Source organism: Indicator indicator, chromosome 3 (assembly GCF_027791375.1).
Source record: "Indicator indicator isolate 239-I01 chromosome 3, UM_Iind_1.1, whole genome shotgun sequence".
NCBI classification, from domain to species: Eukaryota; Metazoa; Chordata; class Aves; order Piciformes; family Indicatoridae; genus Indicator; species Indicator indicator.
The window spans coordinates 22,693,805-22,711,857 of NC_072012.1; the positions used below are offsets into that span (position 1 = coordinate 22,693,805).

The following is an 18,053-nucleotide window of genomic DNA, read 5'->3' on the forward strand; positions in this document are numbered from 1 at the left end:
ACACAACTTGGTGAGCAGAGGAAAAGTAGGGATCCCCCCTCAGGAACTGCCTTGCTGCAGAACAGGCTTTTCTCAGCATAAGTTGCTTATTGTTTGCTCATTATGGGCTCTGACATATAGTTCAGATGGCCAGAAGTGCCACTTTGGTTTTCCTATAACAAGGACTTCTTTATTTGCCAGCAGTTTTGAGAAGGGGCAGGGAAAAGGAACCCCACAGGAGGCTCTTTGTCCTCTGTCTTGTTTCGGTCGGGGGTTGGTGAGCTGGGGTCAGCACATGGGCCCTCTGTGCTGTCAGCCCTAGGCCTGGTGGGTGGGGAGCTCCATTCCAACTGCACTTGGATGTGAAGAGCAGGGAGGGACTTCAGGGCTGGGCACTGTGAGGTCTGCACAGCAGACTCAGTGCCTTACTGTGTCTATTTACAGCTTTGGGGGAAAATGCAGAGAATAGTTTGTTTGCCATAAAGGGACGCTTTGCGGTGAATTGGGCTATTTTGAGCAGGGTTTATTCAGTAGATGACTGCAGCTGTGTCAGAAGCAGGCATCATTGAAGCTGTCCAGCATTTCTAAATGAACTCTTTCAGTAGTCTGTGCTGCAGCACAGCTGAGAGTGAGGGCAGGAAGAAGATCTAGATGGGGGAAACAGCAGAAGTTGGAGCTGATTTCACTGTGTGTTTGTATTTGTTTGTGCATTGGTTAAGACTGGAAGCTTTGGATATCAGGACTTGAATCCCTTTTTTTTGCCTTTGGGAATGTGAATTGATGTTATTAATTCCCAGGATGGTGTCCTAAAAAATGGCATGCAAATTCTGCTCACAGTATCTCTCCTTGTTGGCATTCTGCTTTTGTAAGAATCCTTAGCCTGAGCCTGAGAAAATCCCTGTTCTGAACAGAGTACTGAGGAATGGGCCATCTGTGTTACTCTTTGGGGGAAGAGAAAAGGAGAAACAGTCATTTATTCTCAATAGTTAAGTAGACATGCAAAGTGGGACAGAGGTAATGGGGCAAACCAATTGATAGAAACTTTCTGAGTAGCTTAGCGGGTACTGAGTAGCAAGGTTTTGGTTCACAGCTATCAAAGAAAGGCTACAAATGATGACAACTTAGTTTCTGTTGTCACTGTCTGAAAGCAAACCATCTGTAATACAGCCTGGTTTTTGTTCCAATGTTTTTACTTGTTTTCCCCCTCCCTGAATTTCTGCTGTCCTGTGCTTATGTGCTTAGGTTTGGGGTTTTATTTTTTGCTTACTAGGCTCTTGGTCAAAAGGTTCGTCAGTTTTGGACTCATCCCATAAATGCCTATTTCATTGCACGGAAATACGTGAAATTTTTGCTGGAGAAGCTGGGGAACAGGCAGGTAAGAGCACAGAGTCATTTCAAAAAGCTTATGCTTTGATAGTGGTGAGATTCCTGGCCACTCTGCAGGCTGTAAGACACTAAAGAGAATGCTGGACTTGGTGCTATGCACAGTTCTGAACTAATGTGAAATGCTTTCCCTTACAGTGCAGCAGGCCTAGCCCTGAGAGGCTCTCAGACCCTGTAGAGTTTTTGCCACTGAACTACCTGACCAATGTGTTGGCAGAGATAGAGAATCAAGGTACTGTTCCTTTTGTGATTTGGGAGGTCAGTAGTTGTTACCCTCATCTGTGTCCTGACTGTACTGACATCACTAAGTTCTAGAACTCCAGAGATGGAACACTGTAGATTTGGACATCTTTCTGCTGCTCAGAGCCATCAGGGCCTTCCTTCCACATTCTCTGTGTTTGGAATCTTGTTAGCCAAGTTGTGTGTCTCAGAACACAAGTAGTGAAATGTGGTTCTTGTTCTGTGTTCAGATGGAGGGAGGGGCTTGCTCCTTATTTATGCAGTGTGGTGCCTAAGAGGCTACCAAAATCAGACCTTCCACCTCAAGAAAAAGCACTTGCAGCAACAGGTGCGGAGGTACTCAGAAAGAACAGGATTTATCATTTTTCAATGTTACTACTTTTTTTTTTTCCTAATGAAATGTACCTTAGTTAGGGCACTTGCTTCAGAGTGAAGCAGCTGGACATGTTCAGTTCCAGAGAAAACAAGGTGCATTAAGGCAAGTGTCAGGCTTTTTACATTGCTGCCTCTGCCTGGACTGGGGAACAAAATGAAGTCACGGCAAGGAGCTGGAGGCTGAAATAGGATTGTCCATGTGTGGACATCTTCCAGTTTGGGGAGGAAAAGGAGTTAAACCATGCAGAAGCATATAAGGATGCGCCCTAAGCCGTTTTATGTACTTGCACCAACACAGCCATGGTGCTGAAATATTTTCTTGGGATCTTTCCAGTGTAGAACTAGTAGGGGATTCCCTAGCCAGCCTCCAGAGACAGTCCCAGCTTTCTTGCAAGTGGGATATCACTTACTTGTATCCCACTTAGAGGGAAGCTTCTGCTATGGGTGAGCAATCAAATTAGTTATTTTGTGTAGATGGAAAAACAGACCCATCTGGTCCTGTATCTTCCAGTATTGAGATGGAGATGTTCAACAGGCTGCAGGACTAAGTTTGGGAGAATACTGAGAAGTTTAAATGTTGACTGCCTCACCATGTTTTTCTAGGTGTGCATCTACATGAAAACCAAGATCCTGTTAGTGTCAGATTTGTAGAGGAAACAGCACTCAAACACACTGTGGTGCTTCTGGGCCTCAAGTATTCCTGAAAAAAGAATCAGCTGAAGAAAACTGCCTGGGGTACTCCTCCTGTGAAAGCATTCACACACACGTATGACCAACTCTTTTGTTTGAAACTTAAATGCCAGGTTGTTTTGTGTAGCCACTATTACTGACATAAACTACTCAAAATACTGTTTGGTGCAAAGTATTTAGGCTGAAATCACTGACTTCTAGAGAAATCCTAGAGAGATTTATCTGACACAAACCCAGGCTTCCAGTGAGAGAGATTTGGTTTCACTGGGTCATCCTGAAGCGGTTAAAAAAAATGCAGCTACAGCAGGTATTGAAATGGGCTGTGAAAATTGGTATTGCTGTCAGTTATTTTAACCAGATAGTCCTGAAAAAGATAATCCATAAACTGGGAACTACTTACTCATTTAGATTCATAAAATGATTTCTTGGTGTGTTTTGTACCACATTAGAAATGATGCATTCATTCCTTGTGGTGGCCATGGGCTACAGTCCTCCTGCCTCTGAGGTGGATTCACATAGATCCCTTTTGGAATTAGCATGAAATAGCATCCTAAAAAGCATGTGACAGGATTTTGTTTTGTTGAACATGTGTAAAATTTTTTGTAAGCAATACAGGACAAGAAAAACGTTCTTTAGAAATTTACCTTAACTGTGCCTTTGACAGATTTTTACTGAATTCTTTTGTTACAACTTTTAGTGTTACAGTTCCAGCTTAATTTCTTTTTGAAGCTGATGGAGGCTGTTTTTCCTTTATTTCAACTTTTATTTATATATAACTTGAACCAGTGTTGTTTGCTTTTGTTAGTTTTATGTTCTGGACTGTGCTATTAATTTAAAATAGTGGTTTGCTATGCAGAGAGCATCTGAAGTTCTGATGTAGGATTGCTGCAATCTTCACTGGATTTAAAACAACTCCGTCAAAACTCACTGACACAGTGATAGATATTGAAGGTGTTTCAACAACAGCCCCTGATATTCTCTCAGAACAGGGTCCACGGCTGCTCCCTGTTGCTTAGCAGTGAAATAAATGGCTTGGTGGTCATTCCTCTGTCATTACCATCAGTGAAGAGCTTCACTTTCTCAGTAACTGCATAAAGGGCAGGAATATTTTTTTCTCAATATAATTGAAATCTGTCTGGCAAGTGTAAACTCCAGCCCCAGCCTGCAGCAAGCTGGGTGGGTATATTTGTGTATCTGTTTGTATTATATTAATAGGAGAAGATTTTGTAACCTTTTTTGTTTTAAGGAAATGTATTATAAAATATAATCAGATGCAATAAAACCTCACCTGGAAACAAAATAGGCTTAGTTTGATGACCTCTCATTTTTCTTGACATTTTAAAGCACTGCACTGGATTTGGGATACCAGGCTCCTTATCGGCAGGAGAAGGGTCACTGACTGTTCAGCTGTGATCTGGTATCAACTTTTGTTTCTGACATGGCATTTGGCAAAACATTTGGCCAGTGTTTCAGTGCAGCGTAAATGCTACTGACCCTTCAGGTCCAGTTGCTGGTAATGGCCTCTCCTGCTTGTAGGTGCTGTCTCTTAGATTTCAATGGGCTTCACACAAGGTTTTCTGAAATGTCTCATATTTGAACCAGGCTCACTTGGTTTGAAAGGAGCCAGAGCACCATAGGGCCGTGGTAGTGGGAGGCTGAATTCATCATCAGGGATGTAGGCAGTTGGGCGCTGCACAGCTGTGTGCATGTACCTGGGTGCTGCAGCTTCTTCCTCCTCTGCTGTATTCTGTGGAAGCAATGCACTTTGATCACTCACTGCTGGCTGTGAAACTCTCCTGAACCAACCTACAGAATGCCTGACAAAGGAAATGCCATTGGTTTGGCCTGAGCAAAACGAGGAACTCTGGAGGGCTGCTGATTGTTCAGGGAAAGGAAAGTGTGAATTGCTCCCCACATCGACCTGGGTCCATAACTCGAGTCTGCAGTGCCTCTGCCACTTGTGAAAGCAGGTTAGATGAACTCTTAGGTGGTGGTGTAAGTATGCACAGAACAGGAACAAGATAATAGCTCTGTGCTTCAAACCGTAGCTGTGCTCACGCTGACAGCAGCTGTTGCTGAATACAGTTCCTACAGTGAGCTTCTACCACAGTCCTGAAAGGAACCAGCCCCAGCATAAGAAGTGTTAATGACTGAGAAGTTTGTTTCCTAAACCAGTTTTACTGCAGCACTTTTAGTGTATGCACAGTGTATTCCTCTCCCAGCTTTGTGTGCCTTTCTGAGTTCCTTGGAGTGATCAGCTAAAGGGTTTATATAGCAAAGCTAATTCCCCATCAGCAAGAATTTCCTCTATACACATCTCATTTCTATGCTACTTTTTCTCTTCTGGGAGCTCTCTGCTCTAGGCTCATTGGTGGTCTCAAAGAGGGAGGCATAGTATCCAGCAGTTTGATTTCTTCCTACTTCTGATCTGATGTTCACTGCAGCTGGTATGTAGGAAATGCAAACCAATCAATATTCCTGAACCCCACACCCAACGTTTTGCAGTGTTAGCTTGAAATCAAATGGGAGTAGTACTTCACCAATGGCTATTTTGTCCATCACCCCAAATCCATAACTGAAGCTAAGCTTTTCTTTTGGTGTATTGTCTCCTAAAGGTTCAATGACCAGGGCTAAGTGGTGTGCCTGAGTGCAGTTATAACCCACAATATTCCACTTCACTGCTTGGCTCCATCTATACTGTCACCTCCACTGACTCTTGGAGCTCCATGTTAAGCAGCAAGCAGCCACTCAGAGAGGTAGCATAGCTCTTTCTGAAAGAAAAGCAGTGAAAAGATGGGGTTGAAGATTTAAGTGCAACATGAACAATCTTTACCTTAGCTCTGGCTTTTTGCATTTTCTCATTGCGTATGATCTTCAACCATTCATTTTCTGTTTCTTTGGGAGGGGGAAGGCCTTGGTCTATCCTTGATGAAACAGTCATCAAAAACTCTTCTTTGTCTCTCATTTCCTGCTGGAGTTTAGTGGCAAGTGCTTGCTTCATGGATACCTCTGCAACAAGAGCCATCGCTTGCCAGGTTCGGTCCTTTATCTTCTTCTGCAGTTCATTTGTCTGGAGGAACAATTGTATGTTGCTAAGGCTTCCCTTTAGACACTTAACTGGGCATGGCACTTAGGTCTAAGTGCAAATCCAACCTGACAGGGTTTTAAAAGTAGTGTGCTTGAAAACGATGTCATGGAACAGGACCAGTCAGAACCACAGAAGTGGGCAGCGTAGGAAGTCCCATTCACTCCAAGACAAGACATAGAAAAACGAGTTAGTGATTCCCTGCTGCCTTTCTTGGCTGAACAGCAAAATTCCCACTGCCCTCTAAGGCCTGGTGCCTTGAGTCTCACTTTCTGCACAATTAACTTCCTCAGAATGGTGCAAGAAGCCTAATCCTTACAAGACAATTGAGAGATAATGCAGATGGAGCAGGGCTGTGGGTTGTGAAGTTACCCTTGGCAAGGGGATGACCAGAAAAAGAACAGGACAGGAATCCTTGAGTCTGAGTGGAGATGATTTAAAGAACAAACCCCAAAACCACAACACAACTGAAAGGCCCTTTTCTGACTGACAGGAATGGGGACAATCAGAGCAGTTGTGCGTGTAAATTATGGCACACTGCTGTTTTTACAAGAGTTTATTAGTCCATGGCAGTTATTTGGATGTGTGAAACCATGTTACTTCCTGTTCATGGAAAATTACTTATTAGAAAGATTTGTTTAAAGCCTGAGTGCCAAACCTAACACCTAAGTAAAACAAACAAACACAAAACCAAAACAGCAACCTTGGCCCTGTTTTACATTAATTACTTCTTTTTTTTTTTCCTATCTTTTACTCTATTTAGAGCTTTTTCATGAAGGACATGGTGGGTGAGGGGACTTTTGCTATGGCAGTTAAAAGGAAATAGTTATAATTCTATAAAAGCAACAGTATTGAAAATGCTATTTTGTTCTTGTGTGGTTCTCCCTTCCTAAACAACAAAGAAACCTTTAGCCAGATATCAATTTTATCGTCTCATGTGATGGACTAGAATTTAGCTGCCTTGTCTTTATGTCTTTTCAGCCTTTGATATGTTTGTTGTGGAAAGGCTGTTAAGTAGATTCATAGGATGGCTTAGGTTGGAAGGGACCTTAGAGATCATCTACTCCAATCTCGTGCAAAAGGAAGGTTCTACAAGTTTGTAAGCATTTACCTGAGAACTAATCCCAGACTTTGATGAGAGGAGCTATTTACAGTGCACCTTTCAAAAGCAAAGTGCTTTTGGTTTGTCCATGTTATTGTTACTACTAAACGGCTACAATTTCTGAAGGCTAACATGATTTGTCTCTCACTGTTTCCAGCCACTTTAGTAATTTATAAGTGACTCACCTTCTTGCCTAGATACTTCATTTCTTACAGGCCAGCATGCAGAATGTGTAAAGCCCTTCTTACCCTTTTAGCCAAGAGCAGTGCTTCCTGATTCCTGTTTGCTGCCGTGGCACGGGTTCTGTCTGTCAGCCTGGAAACGTGCTCATAGAGAATATCCTTCTCCAGCAACAACTTCTCCTTCTGCACCAGCTCTGCCTCCAGCTGCAGTGAGAAGGTGTATACAGGGTCTAGGTAAATGACAGGCAAGGTGCAGCACAAGGTGTTCCTGAGACTGCACTGAGAACTGCTGATATAATGCTGATGAACAGCCAGAAGTAATCCCTCAAAGCCTTTATCCTCTCTGCCAAGTATTAGGCCCAAGTTGGTTTCACTTGGTTCCTGTCTGTCACACAGCTGTTCCATAACAGACTTGGCCCTTTTGGGGGCAGGGGGTTACACCAGCACTATTGTTTGCCTTGCTGTGATTTTCTTGAAAGCAATGGGTTTTTACAGTGGTTTGTTTGGGGCTTTTTAAAAAAAATCCTCTGGTTTCTTTGAGTTGCACCATAATGAGAAGGTTTCAGCTCTTGCTTTAAATAACTTCTCCATGCTGCCACTAAAACCAAAATAATGTACGAGGTGCAAAGACTAAGAAAGTCCTGTGCAACTAAAAGGACTTCCAAATCACAAAGAGATTGGAAGAGAACGTTTAACATTATCTCACAAGTCCAAGCAACCTGGCTTTTTAACGTGGAGGTTGCTGTGTTGTAGCCTGCTTGGCTAGGCAGAGTTCCTTCCTGGGAAGGAATATGGGACAGTAAAGCAAAAAACTCATGTAATTAAAGCAGAAGTGTTCATGATAAATCCTTACAAACTAGGTTTGACAAGGAGGACTTAATTATGTTCTGCTCCAAGCTTGCCATTATCTTAACATTTTCATAGCCCCACCTCAATCCTAAACACTAAACTTAGTGAGGGGACTTTTGTGCCCCTCTAAAGGGAACAGGCAACAACAGCTAAGAAAACACTACAGCTGCTCCTTCCATTCCTTTTCCCTCATATGCCATACAGGGGGTGCCCTGAATTAGCTTTCATATGGCAACTAATTCTTCATTTCGCAGCCTCTCCTGGCAGCTGCTGACGATGCTGCAGTCAGATGTGCAGCTGCTTGGCTGGCCTGGCTGCCGCTTCCATGCAGGACTGTTCTGTGGCTCCCTGTTTGCTGTGGAAACAAAGCAGTCCAGCCAAAAGACAGGTGTTGGTTTGATTCTGTCGTGTATGAACACTATGCTAAGAGGGCAGTGGGACTGCATCCTGCTCACAGCCCCTACAGAGGTGAAACAGCTCACAGCCAGCTGCAGGAGGACAGCTTTAATAGCAATTTGTTATCACAGAAAGTTTTTTTTTTTTTTTTAAATCAGTATTTGATTTTTCTAAAAATGGCCAAATCACAGCAGGAGAGATTGGGAAGTGAGAAGTAGTAATGTTACCTGCTCAATCTTTTTTATCAGCTCAGGTGGAGATGGGTCCTTCCCTCTCAAGTCTCGCTTTCTAGTCTCATTTTTGGGCTCAGCCAAGATGTCCTCCATCTGTTTAATCCTGTCCTTGCACTGGGAATACTAGCAAACAGAAAGGCACCACAGTTATGTTTCCAGCCAAAAAGCCCAAAGCTTTGCTGTTACTGGGTGACCAAAGAGGGATGGTCTCCATGTGTCTAACTTACAGCAGGAGAACAATGCACATGCAGAAACATGGCTGGGGTGGCTGCACAGCCAACACCCAGGCTTAGAAGCAGGACTCCAGCCTTGCTGGGAGATGCTTGGGGTGCTTGAGCAGTGTAGGACTAAGCAAAATGACTCTGGTCAAACATTAGGAACCATTTCCCTACAAAACCAGAGGTGGCTGGCTGCCATTCTGCTGTCCTACTACTGATGGATGACAGTTTGAAAACCAGGAGACTGTGTCCCAGAAAGTCATCCATAGAGTGCACAAACATAAATCAGCTTCATCTTACTAATGGTTTAGAAGTTTTGCACACCTGTTCCTTTGAGCCCTTCTCCATGTGCAGCACAACCATCTGTAATTGTGTATAATTAACTCAGCAACCCAGAAGAGGCCTCTTCTCTGAGCCCCCAGGGTCAGGTACTATGACAAGAACCCTAGACCAAAAGATGATTCCTACATGCTGAACATGTTTGGTAGGTCAGAAAAAGGCTGTCTCAAGGCCTGATAACCTTCTTCAGCTTCTCCTGGGTGGCTTGGATGGAAAGCACCTGGGGGTCCTCTAAGAATCCCCACCTAACTCACCCCCAGACCTTGATCCTGCGGACTTTAACAGACAAGGTATCCTTGCACTGGCAAGGAGGTAGGGTAGCACAGAAGACCGTTTAGAGGTGGAGAAGATCTTCTTTTATTCCCTACAATCTTCTGTTGTACCCACAAGACCTATTTAGGGATGTAGGAAGGATGCAAGTGCCTGACGTTTTGGTTGCAAATCAAATCTGAAAGTCTCACTTCCCTGCTGGTTAGCACTAAAGGTCTCATCCCTACAGGCATCAAACTTTTCAGTGTTAAAGGTCTCAGGCATGTGTCCTGAAGTGACTCAGTGGTGGCAGTGCTCCTGGGACCCAGAGAGGCAGGTGTTCCCCCACCTTTCTGATGTGAGGCTTTCCCATAGAATAATACTTCCCGGAATACACCAGATGGACACCCCTGCTTTGTGTAAATACTCACTGACGAAGCGACTGGGCCCATTCCTTCATGTTTGGATTTGCAGGACTGACAGTGGTGAGGTTTTGTGCTTCGATACGCACCTGAACATCTGTCAGAACATTGTCACTTCGACCTTAATCTATTAGCTCTAACATACCATGACCCAAGTAAGTTGATCTAAATGCTGTCAAATGCATGTGATGATATTTTTAAGGAAACAAGTGGTCAGTGGCTCTTAGGGGCAGTCACCAAAAAGACAAAGTAAACGTTTACATGTTGCTACCAGGACGGGGTTTGTCACTGGAAATTACCAAGTCATGTTCAACTGGCAAAGGGAAAACTGACAGCTCTTGGGTTAAGAACACTTGTCTTAAACACTTCTTTTTCTGTTAAAAGGAGCCTTGTGCAGCTTCTTCTTTCATGTTTTGTCTGCGAGCAGGCAAAGTAAAACCTTAAATAACTGTAATGAAAGATTTCCTTGTCACGTCATGACTCAGTTTGCACTGAGTGCCAGCTAGGTACTTTCTACAGTTTGAAGGGGAACTTTACCCTAATCCCTGCCTGCAAGGAAGTGAAATAAATTACCATGGTATGTAAAAGGAAAATTTGATAAAGTCTATATATTTCATTGGATTGCTAATGGGAATATAGAGCAGAGGCATAACCAGTTCTTTCTCTCTTCTTCTTCTGTCACTTCTGCTTGCAACTTTCTCCTGTGGCCTTGCCAGGATATCTTTGTTTTGACTGCTGTGTGAGGTAACAGGAAGGAGGGAGGGAGTTGGGGGGGAGGTAAACAGGTCCCCAGGATCCATCCAGAGGGTTCTGAGGAATTTCTGTGTTGTTTATAAATTGTAAATATATATATAGTATATTTTGTACATATTCATTGCATTTCATATTTTTAGATTTTAGTTTGCTTGTATCTATAGCTTCATTCACTTCCACCCCAAACTGAGCTAGTCTGGCAATTTATTTTGGGGGGTAGTTTCTCCAAATTAGTTGGGGGGTAATTTCAACCCACCACAGTACTGAAAGGTTTAATGTAATTATAAACAACTAAAACACATGACCAATAATACATGGAGTGCAAGAATGTAAGAGCAGGACCAGCACAAACAACAGGTTGCAGCTATGCTTCCAGTGATGTTTCCTATCTGAGGCCACCCATATAACCACTAACTCAGCTGAAAATGCCTCGCTGGAGGCAATGGTACCTTAATGAGACTAGGGACAAGTCAACAAGGCAATTTTTGCATGATTGAATAGTTACATTAGAGAAGAAGAACTCCTGTAGCAAAACCACTGTCTAAGATGGTAAAATAAGCCAGCCAACATAAAAAGCTTCATGTTAAACTTAAACATTAGGCTTCATTTCTTAGTTTTAAATGCACTATGAATCAGGAGTGACTAGACACAGGCTAATCCGTAAGTCCAGAAAACAAAGCACGTTTAGAGATAAGCACACTTCTGCGTCTGCTTCAGTGATCTGACCTTTATTGTCTCCTGTTTGTGGTGTTTTCCTTGGGCAGACTTTATGTCACTTCTGAGAGATTCTAAGTCTTAAAACCAAAGCCCCAGTCTTGGAGTGGATTTGATAGAGGTGATAAGAAAAGGCCCTGCCAGAAGTGCTTTCTACATCTGAAGGTAATCGGTCAAGAGGCATTCTCAAAGGATGGACAGATGTAACAGTGTCTTAAAACCATCACAACAGACAAGAGAGAGTGCATGCCAAGATAGAAGGATTGCTCTGAATAGGTGGAGATCTGGTGCTTATTTTGGAAATGCCAGAGAAGGCAGGTGAGGTCTGCAGGGCATTAGGAAAGGGCAAGTATCATAACTACTTTTAAAAATAGCATGGAAAGAAGCTATTGAACCATAGAAAACTTCATTTTTTGAAGAACAAATCTGGGACAAATCATTCATCTTTCTTTGTAGGCAGCTAGAAAAGTAAAAGGGCAGGAGTCACAGCCAACACAGGAGTGTTGAGTCATGCCAAACCGGACCCATTTCCTACAATGATAATTTAAGAGGTCTGACAAATAATACATCTGGATTTTTACATAGCTTCAATATTGTTTCATATGACATGCTCATACACAAGGTAAGGAGATGGGTTCTTGAAAATAAAAGGTAAGTACTGTATCAGTAGAATGAGATTAAGCTAAGAGAGACTGCAATCACTTTTTGGATTCAAATTCGGAATTACCTTGGTCTGAACAAAAGGGATAATATCCAATAACAAATGCAAGGTGCTACAGATGGCAGGAAAAATTACATGTACAAATACAGACTTGAGGCCATCTAATCAGACAGCCTTTCTTCAGAGAAGGCTCTGGTTGCTACATATAGAACCAATATGGCACCTTGAAAGAAAGGCTCCCATCCTGTCTGCACACATAAGCACATAACCTGCAAGATGCCTGAACAAATTCTCTCACTCTCAAATAATGCTATTAGAAACTGCACCTCAAGAAAAATAATTACCAAGTTGCCAGAAATAAATATTAAAAGAGAATGATGTAAGAAAAATCTGTAAAAGCTGATTAATTGAAACAGGAAAAGGATGGGAGAGGTAGATGATTAACTTTCTTCCATTAACAAGAAAGACAATGATCCATTTATCACATCACTGGTGGACAGAATACAAATCAAGGCAGCAGGAAAGATCCAGGATAAAGGTTAAGAAAATCCTTCCACTCCTAAGGATGGACTAGGATAGCTTGCTGGGGGACTGGGAGGTGGCTTGAAAGCACAGCTTAATCCTTAGCAATGACAGGCAGTTTGTTGCTGGAGTAGGAGCAGGACTGCCTAGATCAACTCTCTACCTCTCTACTAGCCCCATTTTTCTATGGTTGGAATATGGAGTCTGGAGTTGTATTAAAATTGGGGCAAATGTTGATGCCAAATACCTCAAATAAATGGTTGGTCCCTGTATGTTAGCTGAACTCTGAGGCATGGAAGTTCCATCAACAGCATCTTGACAGCTCAGCAGTGCTGGAACTAATTAATGATTAATGCTAAGTATTTCTCATTGATGCATGAAGGCAGATTAGTTTTCATGGATCACTTCAGCCAGCAGGAACAGTTCCCTGATGTGCAGCCCCAATTAAAAGTTACATAGTTTTATGACCAGAGAAAACCACTTTAGGATCTCACTAGGTGGGTTTTGTGCTAGATAAAGGAAGTACCTGTATTTCTGATTGTAATGTTTTACATTCACAGTAACAGAAATACCTAGTCCATGTTATTAGCACTTTCTTCAAAGAACTCTGATCTTGCTTAAAAGAACATTTAACTATTTTCACACATTTTGCTAGTATTCACTGAAACCTACTCACTCATGCTCTGCTCTCTTGGGGAAGCACGCAAGTACTGCTGAAAAGCACATGTGCAGAACATGCATCAGGCTGATGATCAAGCAGCTCATGTGGAATAGGAGACCCAGGTGACACTTTTGTTCTGGCTGAATTAGCACACAGCCCTGAGCTGTGCTTTTGCAGTAGGGTACGACGGCCACCCAGACAGGAGTAGCTTCTGCAGCCTACTGCTGATTAAAGCATCTGGTGAGAATACTGGGACTTAGATTCAAACAGTGTCTCTCTAAGAATCAAAATACCTCAAATGCAAGCAACGAATTCTGAAATCTTTTCTCTTGTAAGGCTGAATCTTGTTTTCCTTTCAAATCTTTCTATATGTTTGAAGTATTACCAGTTATGTATATCTGTTGTTGGAAAATCCTTCAGCATTTAGTACTAAAAGTTTAATTCATCTGTGGAGTGAGAAAAAGGAAGAAAGTTCTGGGGTAACGGGAAGGGTGGGAAATGCAGGAGAGGAGAAAAATAAGATGGATTGGAGTAAGATGGCAAAATGTGAACAATAACAAAGACTTAAGGAGACAGGAAGGGTAGGTAAAGTTAAGAAGAAAATGTAAGAGGTACAGGTATGGGATTCAGCCTAATTCAGATGATCTAAACTGTATTTTAATTGTAGATGCCTTTCGAAGAACTCTTCTTATATGATTCAAAATTTCCCATACCACTGATGAGGTAAGAGAATAAAGACCTCCAAGAGGAATATTGCACTCCCTAAGTAAGGGTGTCAAGATCTCCCTCTGGAGGCAAGGGCATCCAGTTCTTGCCACTAACAGAAAGAACTTGTTCAACTATCTGCCCCTAACACAAGCTAAGGTTGGCATGGTGGCTCTTACACAAGGTCACAATAGAGTAAGGAAAAAAAATGAAGAGGAAAAATCAGAAATGAGATTTCCTATCTGCATTAGAGGACATCTATGGCCTCTGAAACTAGGGTTTCATAGTCCTGTGGTGCACTAGTCAGCTCTCTGTATATTTATAATTAGCTAAATTGAAAGATAGACTGATGGTAGTACAAAAGGAGCTCCTGTTATCATTTCTTCAAATTTTGGCTTGGCTTCAGAGGTTAGTTTCATAGACAAAATAAGTGATTTGGATCTGTGTTCACCACATCAAGTCAAAGTCTTGTAAGACCCTTTGCAACTCACACCAGAACAGAAGATGAGTCAGATTTCAACATGGGACAAATCTGTAATCAGTACAGAAGTTAGCATTCTTTTATTTAAAGCACAAAGATAAAGCCAGATAATTTGAAACTGTTTCTCACTAGCTGTTTCCACTGTTGGCAGTGGAAGAATATGAATGTTAGAATGAACTGGCTGGGTTAATGGCTGGGTTGAACCACGCAATGTTCAATAACCACAGTATCTAGTTATTTTAAAGGCTGGTAATTCATTATTTGCCATTGTTCACTAGAAAAATCTCTGCCTTGGGAACATTTATTAATACTGCTTTATGTATAATAACTTACCACTTTGTATTTTTCTACTTTTTAAATTACGTCAATATTGCAACAAGCTTTAAAGCACCTGTAACACTATCCTCCCTTTATGAGTGGTTTTAGGCTTCACACGAGCCATCACCACCAAGGAGAAAGTTTTAAGAATGTAGAACAAGCAATGCAAGGCTTTATGATTGATTGGTAGTTCACAAAACTCATCTGCTTTTTGTCACTGTATTTGATGCAGTGACTCAGTCTCATTCTAAATCTTACCTGAAAATCTTTCTCTTCTAGTTGTCTTTAGTCTCTGTATATTTTTCATACTGTCCCTGTTCATCATTTAAATCAGTAATGGCGCTGCCAAGTTCTTTGGAGTATGACTTGCATAAGGTATTGTCCAACATTTTACTCTTTCAGCAGAACATACAACTTTTACAAGACCAGAAGTACCAGAATAGTGCTAGCAATATCTAACAGTGAGTCACAGCTCCCATGGATGCGATTATGCAAGGCAGTGGTAAAGTCTCATTTATGATTTTGAGCAGACATTAACAGAATATGTATGGAAAAAAATTCCATCTAGAGAGAAGGTCAAAAGTAAATGAGCCATTTCAGAAAGCAAGGAAAGAATGTCCCAAACACTGCAGTTTGCTTAATGTCATTTTGTAACTAGAACTAGAACTTACACTGGTTTTATGTAGGAGAAAATCTATGTGGATTATATCATTGTAGGCAGCAGAGCAGGCTCAGGGTCAAGTGTGAATTGCGTTATTATTTTCAAAATTTGAAGAGCTAAGGACATCTTTCACCCCTCCACCTACCCCATCAATACACTTTTAACAAATTTCATCTACATTCCCATTTTTTCCCCATGACTCCAATTCTCCAGCTTAGTCATGATGACATTTTAGGCTGTGGGGAGCATTAGCTGAGATTCCATGCCCAGGAAGCATTTGGCATACACATAGCAAAGTGCATCAGCCAATTACCCATAACTGTAGAAACTCACAGATCTGAACTTGAAAACATACATCAGTGGTTTGCTAGACAGGTGTATTGCTGACCTTTGTTTGAATATACCTCATACATCCAGACATTTTTTGCTATGCAATTATGTTAAGCCTTAAAATACAGAACAATACAAACAAAATAAACAAGGCTTTATTTGTCACCCACCTGTATCTGCAGTACCGCCAGTTGTGCATCCAGGGCATTCTTCACTGGCAGTGTTTTGAACCACAATTTAATCTGTCTCTTTTTCTCAGCTACCTTCAGCTTCAGCAATCTGATCCTTTCATCCATAGCTTGCATCTCAAGATCTCCATTCCTACACAGCAGCTCTTGTGTGTTTACTTTTTCATATAAGATGCATAGTTCTTCTTCTCGATCTCTCAGCAGAAGACCACTGCAATAAACCCAAAATGAAAGGGCAAAAATTTGATCAATTTGACTCACACTCATCTTATATTCAGTATACTCCATTCAAGAACATAAATGGTGACCTTCAAAGACAGCACTAATCCAGGAAAATGCACAAAGCTTTCACAACTATTGTTTAATATTATGACAGTGTTCTAAATCTGTAACAAAACCATTACAATGTGATAACAGGAGAATAAACAATTGCAAAGGTTACCCTAGTCTCTCATTTGATTTGGAAAACTCTTTTGGCCTTCCCACAGGATTAATTTAAGAATGGTTTAATGATTCTGATCAGGGAGCTTTACATCTTTGGTGTTTTTTTATATGTCATCTGCACAGAAATCACAATGGCAGCAACAGGCTGAAGTTCTCAACCATGCAGTAGCCGAGGCACCCTGTTTATTTTAAAAATAGTTCTGAAGAATGAACACCTTCACCACTCAAGATAAAGTCTGTAATGCAAAGCATCACTGACATTGCACTGAGGCAGACGACTGTTTAGCCAGTAGACTGCAGTGAGACAGCCTTTTAGTATTCCCAATTTGGAGTGCTTGTAAACGGAAAACTATTGTTGGTTCATCGGTGTCAAAATTAAACACTATATGAGATCAAATTTCCATGCCTACCTGTTTCTTTGTTGCTGAATAGCCCTTTTATATTGTTTGCATTGCTGCACAATTTCCTCTTCGATGTGTGTGACTATGTTGGTAAATTTCTCAAGCTCCAGACACCGTTGCTGCTCCTTTTCTCTCATCTCATGCATGGTCTGCACAATTTTGCCACAATCACTTTTGAGACTGTCTCTAATTGCTGCATTATTTTTATTCTTCAGATGTAGTTTCTGCAATTTTCTTTAACATAACAGAAAAGTAGGAAAGTTTTTAGTCTTTTCATTTTGAAAGCATTTTCAGCAACTAACAGCAGAGGTTAAACTAATTCCTCAAATACACAAAATGTCACTCTGCTTCACAGAAGAATTACAAGAAGCAGAAAGACTCTGAGAACAGCTTTTGTCTGCAAGCTCTTTCCAGCTTGAGGAGAAATGGACTGTAGCCCTAAAGCACAAATGGAGCCCTGCACTAACTCTTTTCTTCTCCACTAGGTAGTCCAAATGGACCTGAGAAATAAAGTTCAAGAGCAGAAGCATAAACTGTGATGCAAAGTCCTAATGTGTAGAAATTGTTCCCCTTTAAAGAGTGACATATAAATACTTTTTTGATTGCAATTCAAAGACCTACAAGTGTATTGTTTATAAAAGCAATGTACCACAAAATTCACGCAGGAAAGAAAATTACCAGTTTCCATGATAATTACTATCAAGGATGGTACAAGCATAGCTCTAGTCTGACTAGATTATCTCTTATGTTTTTTTCCTAATCTTACATTTCCTTAATTGTGATCTATAGCTTACTTAAAACTCACCTTTCCTTAGTTAGAACAATATTCCTTAAATTTTCCATTTCATTTCCTAGCAATTTTATCTGGTTTCTAATTTCATTTCCTTTGTGCTGACCAGCATGCACCAAATTTATACATTTGTTCCTTTCCTTTTGGATAATATCACACATTTTAGCAAATCCTTGGAGTCTGAAGAAATGACAAGTGTGAACAAAAATATTATCATTTTATACATAATTTGGCTAAAAATCCTTTTTAGCTAATGTATAATTATTATTTTCTTACTGCTTTTGAATTTCTCTTTTCCTCATTTTATAGTCTCTTATTTCAAGATCCTTTCTTTTTATTTCTTTAATAGTATTTTGGAGTTGCACCTGAAATGTAAACAGAATTCAGTGAGCACTTCAGATATGTCAAAGAAATATCTCAAAAAAATTCTGAGTGGCTATTCCTCTTGGACAAGGAAACAACAGCAAGGCGAGATTATTCTAAGAACTTCCTCTACAGTAAAATGCTTTTATCATAACAACATTCCAGAACACATTTTTTTTCTAGATATATTAAGCTTACAACAACTGTTCTTAATGTAGATATTTGGTACTACATCATAAAATGCTTAGTCCTTTGTATATGGAGTTCTTCTCTTTCTGTTACTCAGCCTCTCAGTTCCATCATAACATAATGATTTGGC

At 41.0% G+C, this 18,053-nt stretch overlaps 2 protein-coding genes across 2 annotated transcripts in view; one reads left to right on the forward strand and one right to left on the reverse strand.

Moving 5' to 3' along the window:
* Positions 1 to 3,138, forward strand: part of GSAP (gamma-secretase activating protein) — a 42,594-nt gene extending 39,456 nt beyond the window's left edge. The window contains exons 29-31 of the mRNA XM_054399488.1: positions 1,250 to 1,354; positions 1,501 to 1,594; positions 2,581 to 3,138. Of these exons, the coding sequence (XP_054255463.1) occupies positions 1,250 to 1,354; positions 1,501 to 1,594; positions 2,581 to 2,681 (300 nt within the window). The 3' untranslated portion in view covers positions 2,682 to 3,138. The remainder of the gene's footprint in view (positions 1 to 1,249; positions 1,355 to 1,500; positions 1,595 to 2,580) is intronic.
* A 1,075-nt stretch (positions 3,139 to 4,213) lies between these two features.
* CCDC146 (coiled-coil domain containing 146) overlaps positions 4,214 to 18,053 on the reverse strand; it is a 28,020-nt gene continuing 14,180 nt past the window's right edge. The window contains exons 9-16 of the mRNA XM_054399648.1: positions 17,648 to 17,736; positions 17,387 to 17,551; positions 16,591 to 16,815; positions 15,719 to 15,947; positions 8,509 to 8,637; positions 7,103 to 7,240; positions 5,501 to 5,737; positions 4,214 to 4,414 (exon numbers count right to left, since the gene is read on the reverse strand). Of these exons, the coding sequence (XP_054255623.1) occupies positions 4,214 to 4,414; positions 5,501 to 5,737; positions 7,103 to 7,240; positions 8,509 to 8,637; positions 15,719 to 15,947; positions 16,591 to 16,815; positions 17,387 to 17,551; positions 17,648 to 17,736 (1,413 nt within the window). The remainder of the gene's footprint in view (positions 4,415 to 5,500; positions 5,738 to 7,102; positions 7,241 to 8,508; positions 8,638 to 15,718; positions 15,948 to 16,590; positions 16,816 to 17,386; positions 17,552 to 17,647; positions 17,737 to 18,053) is intronic.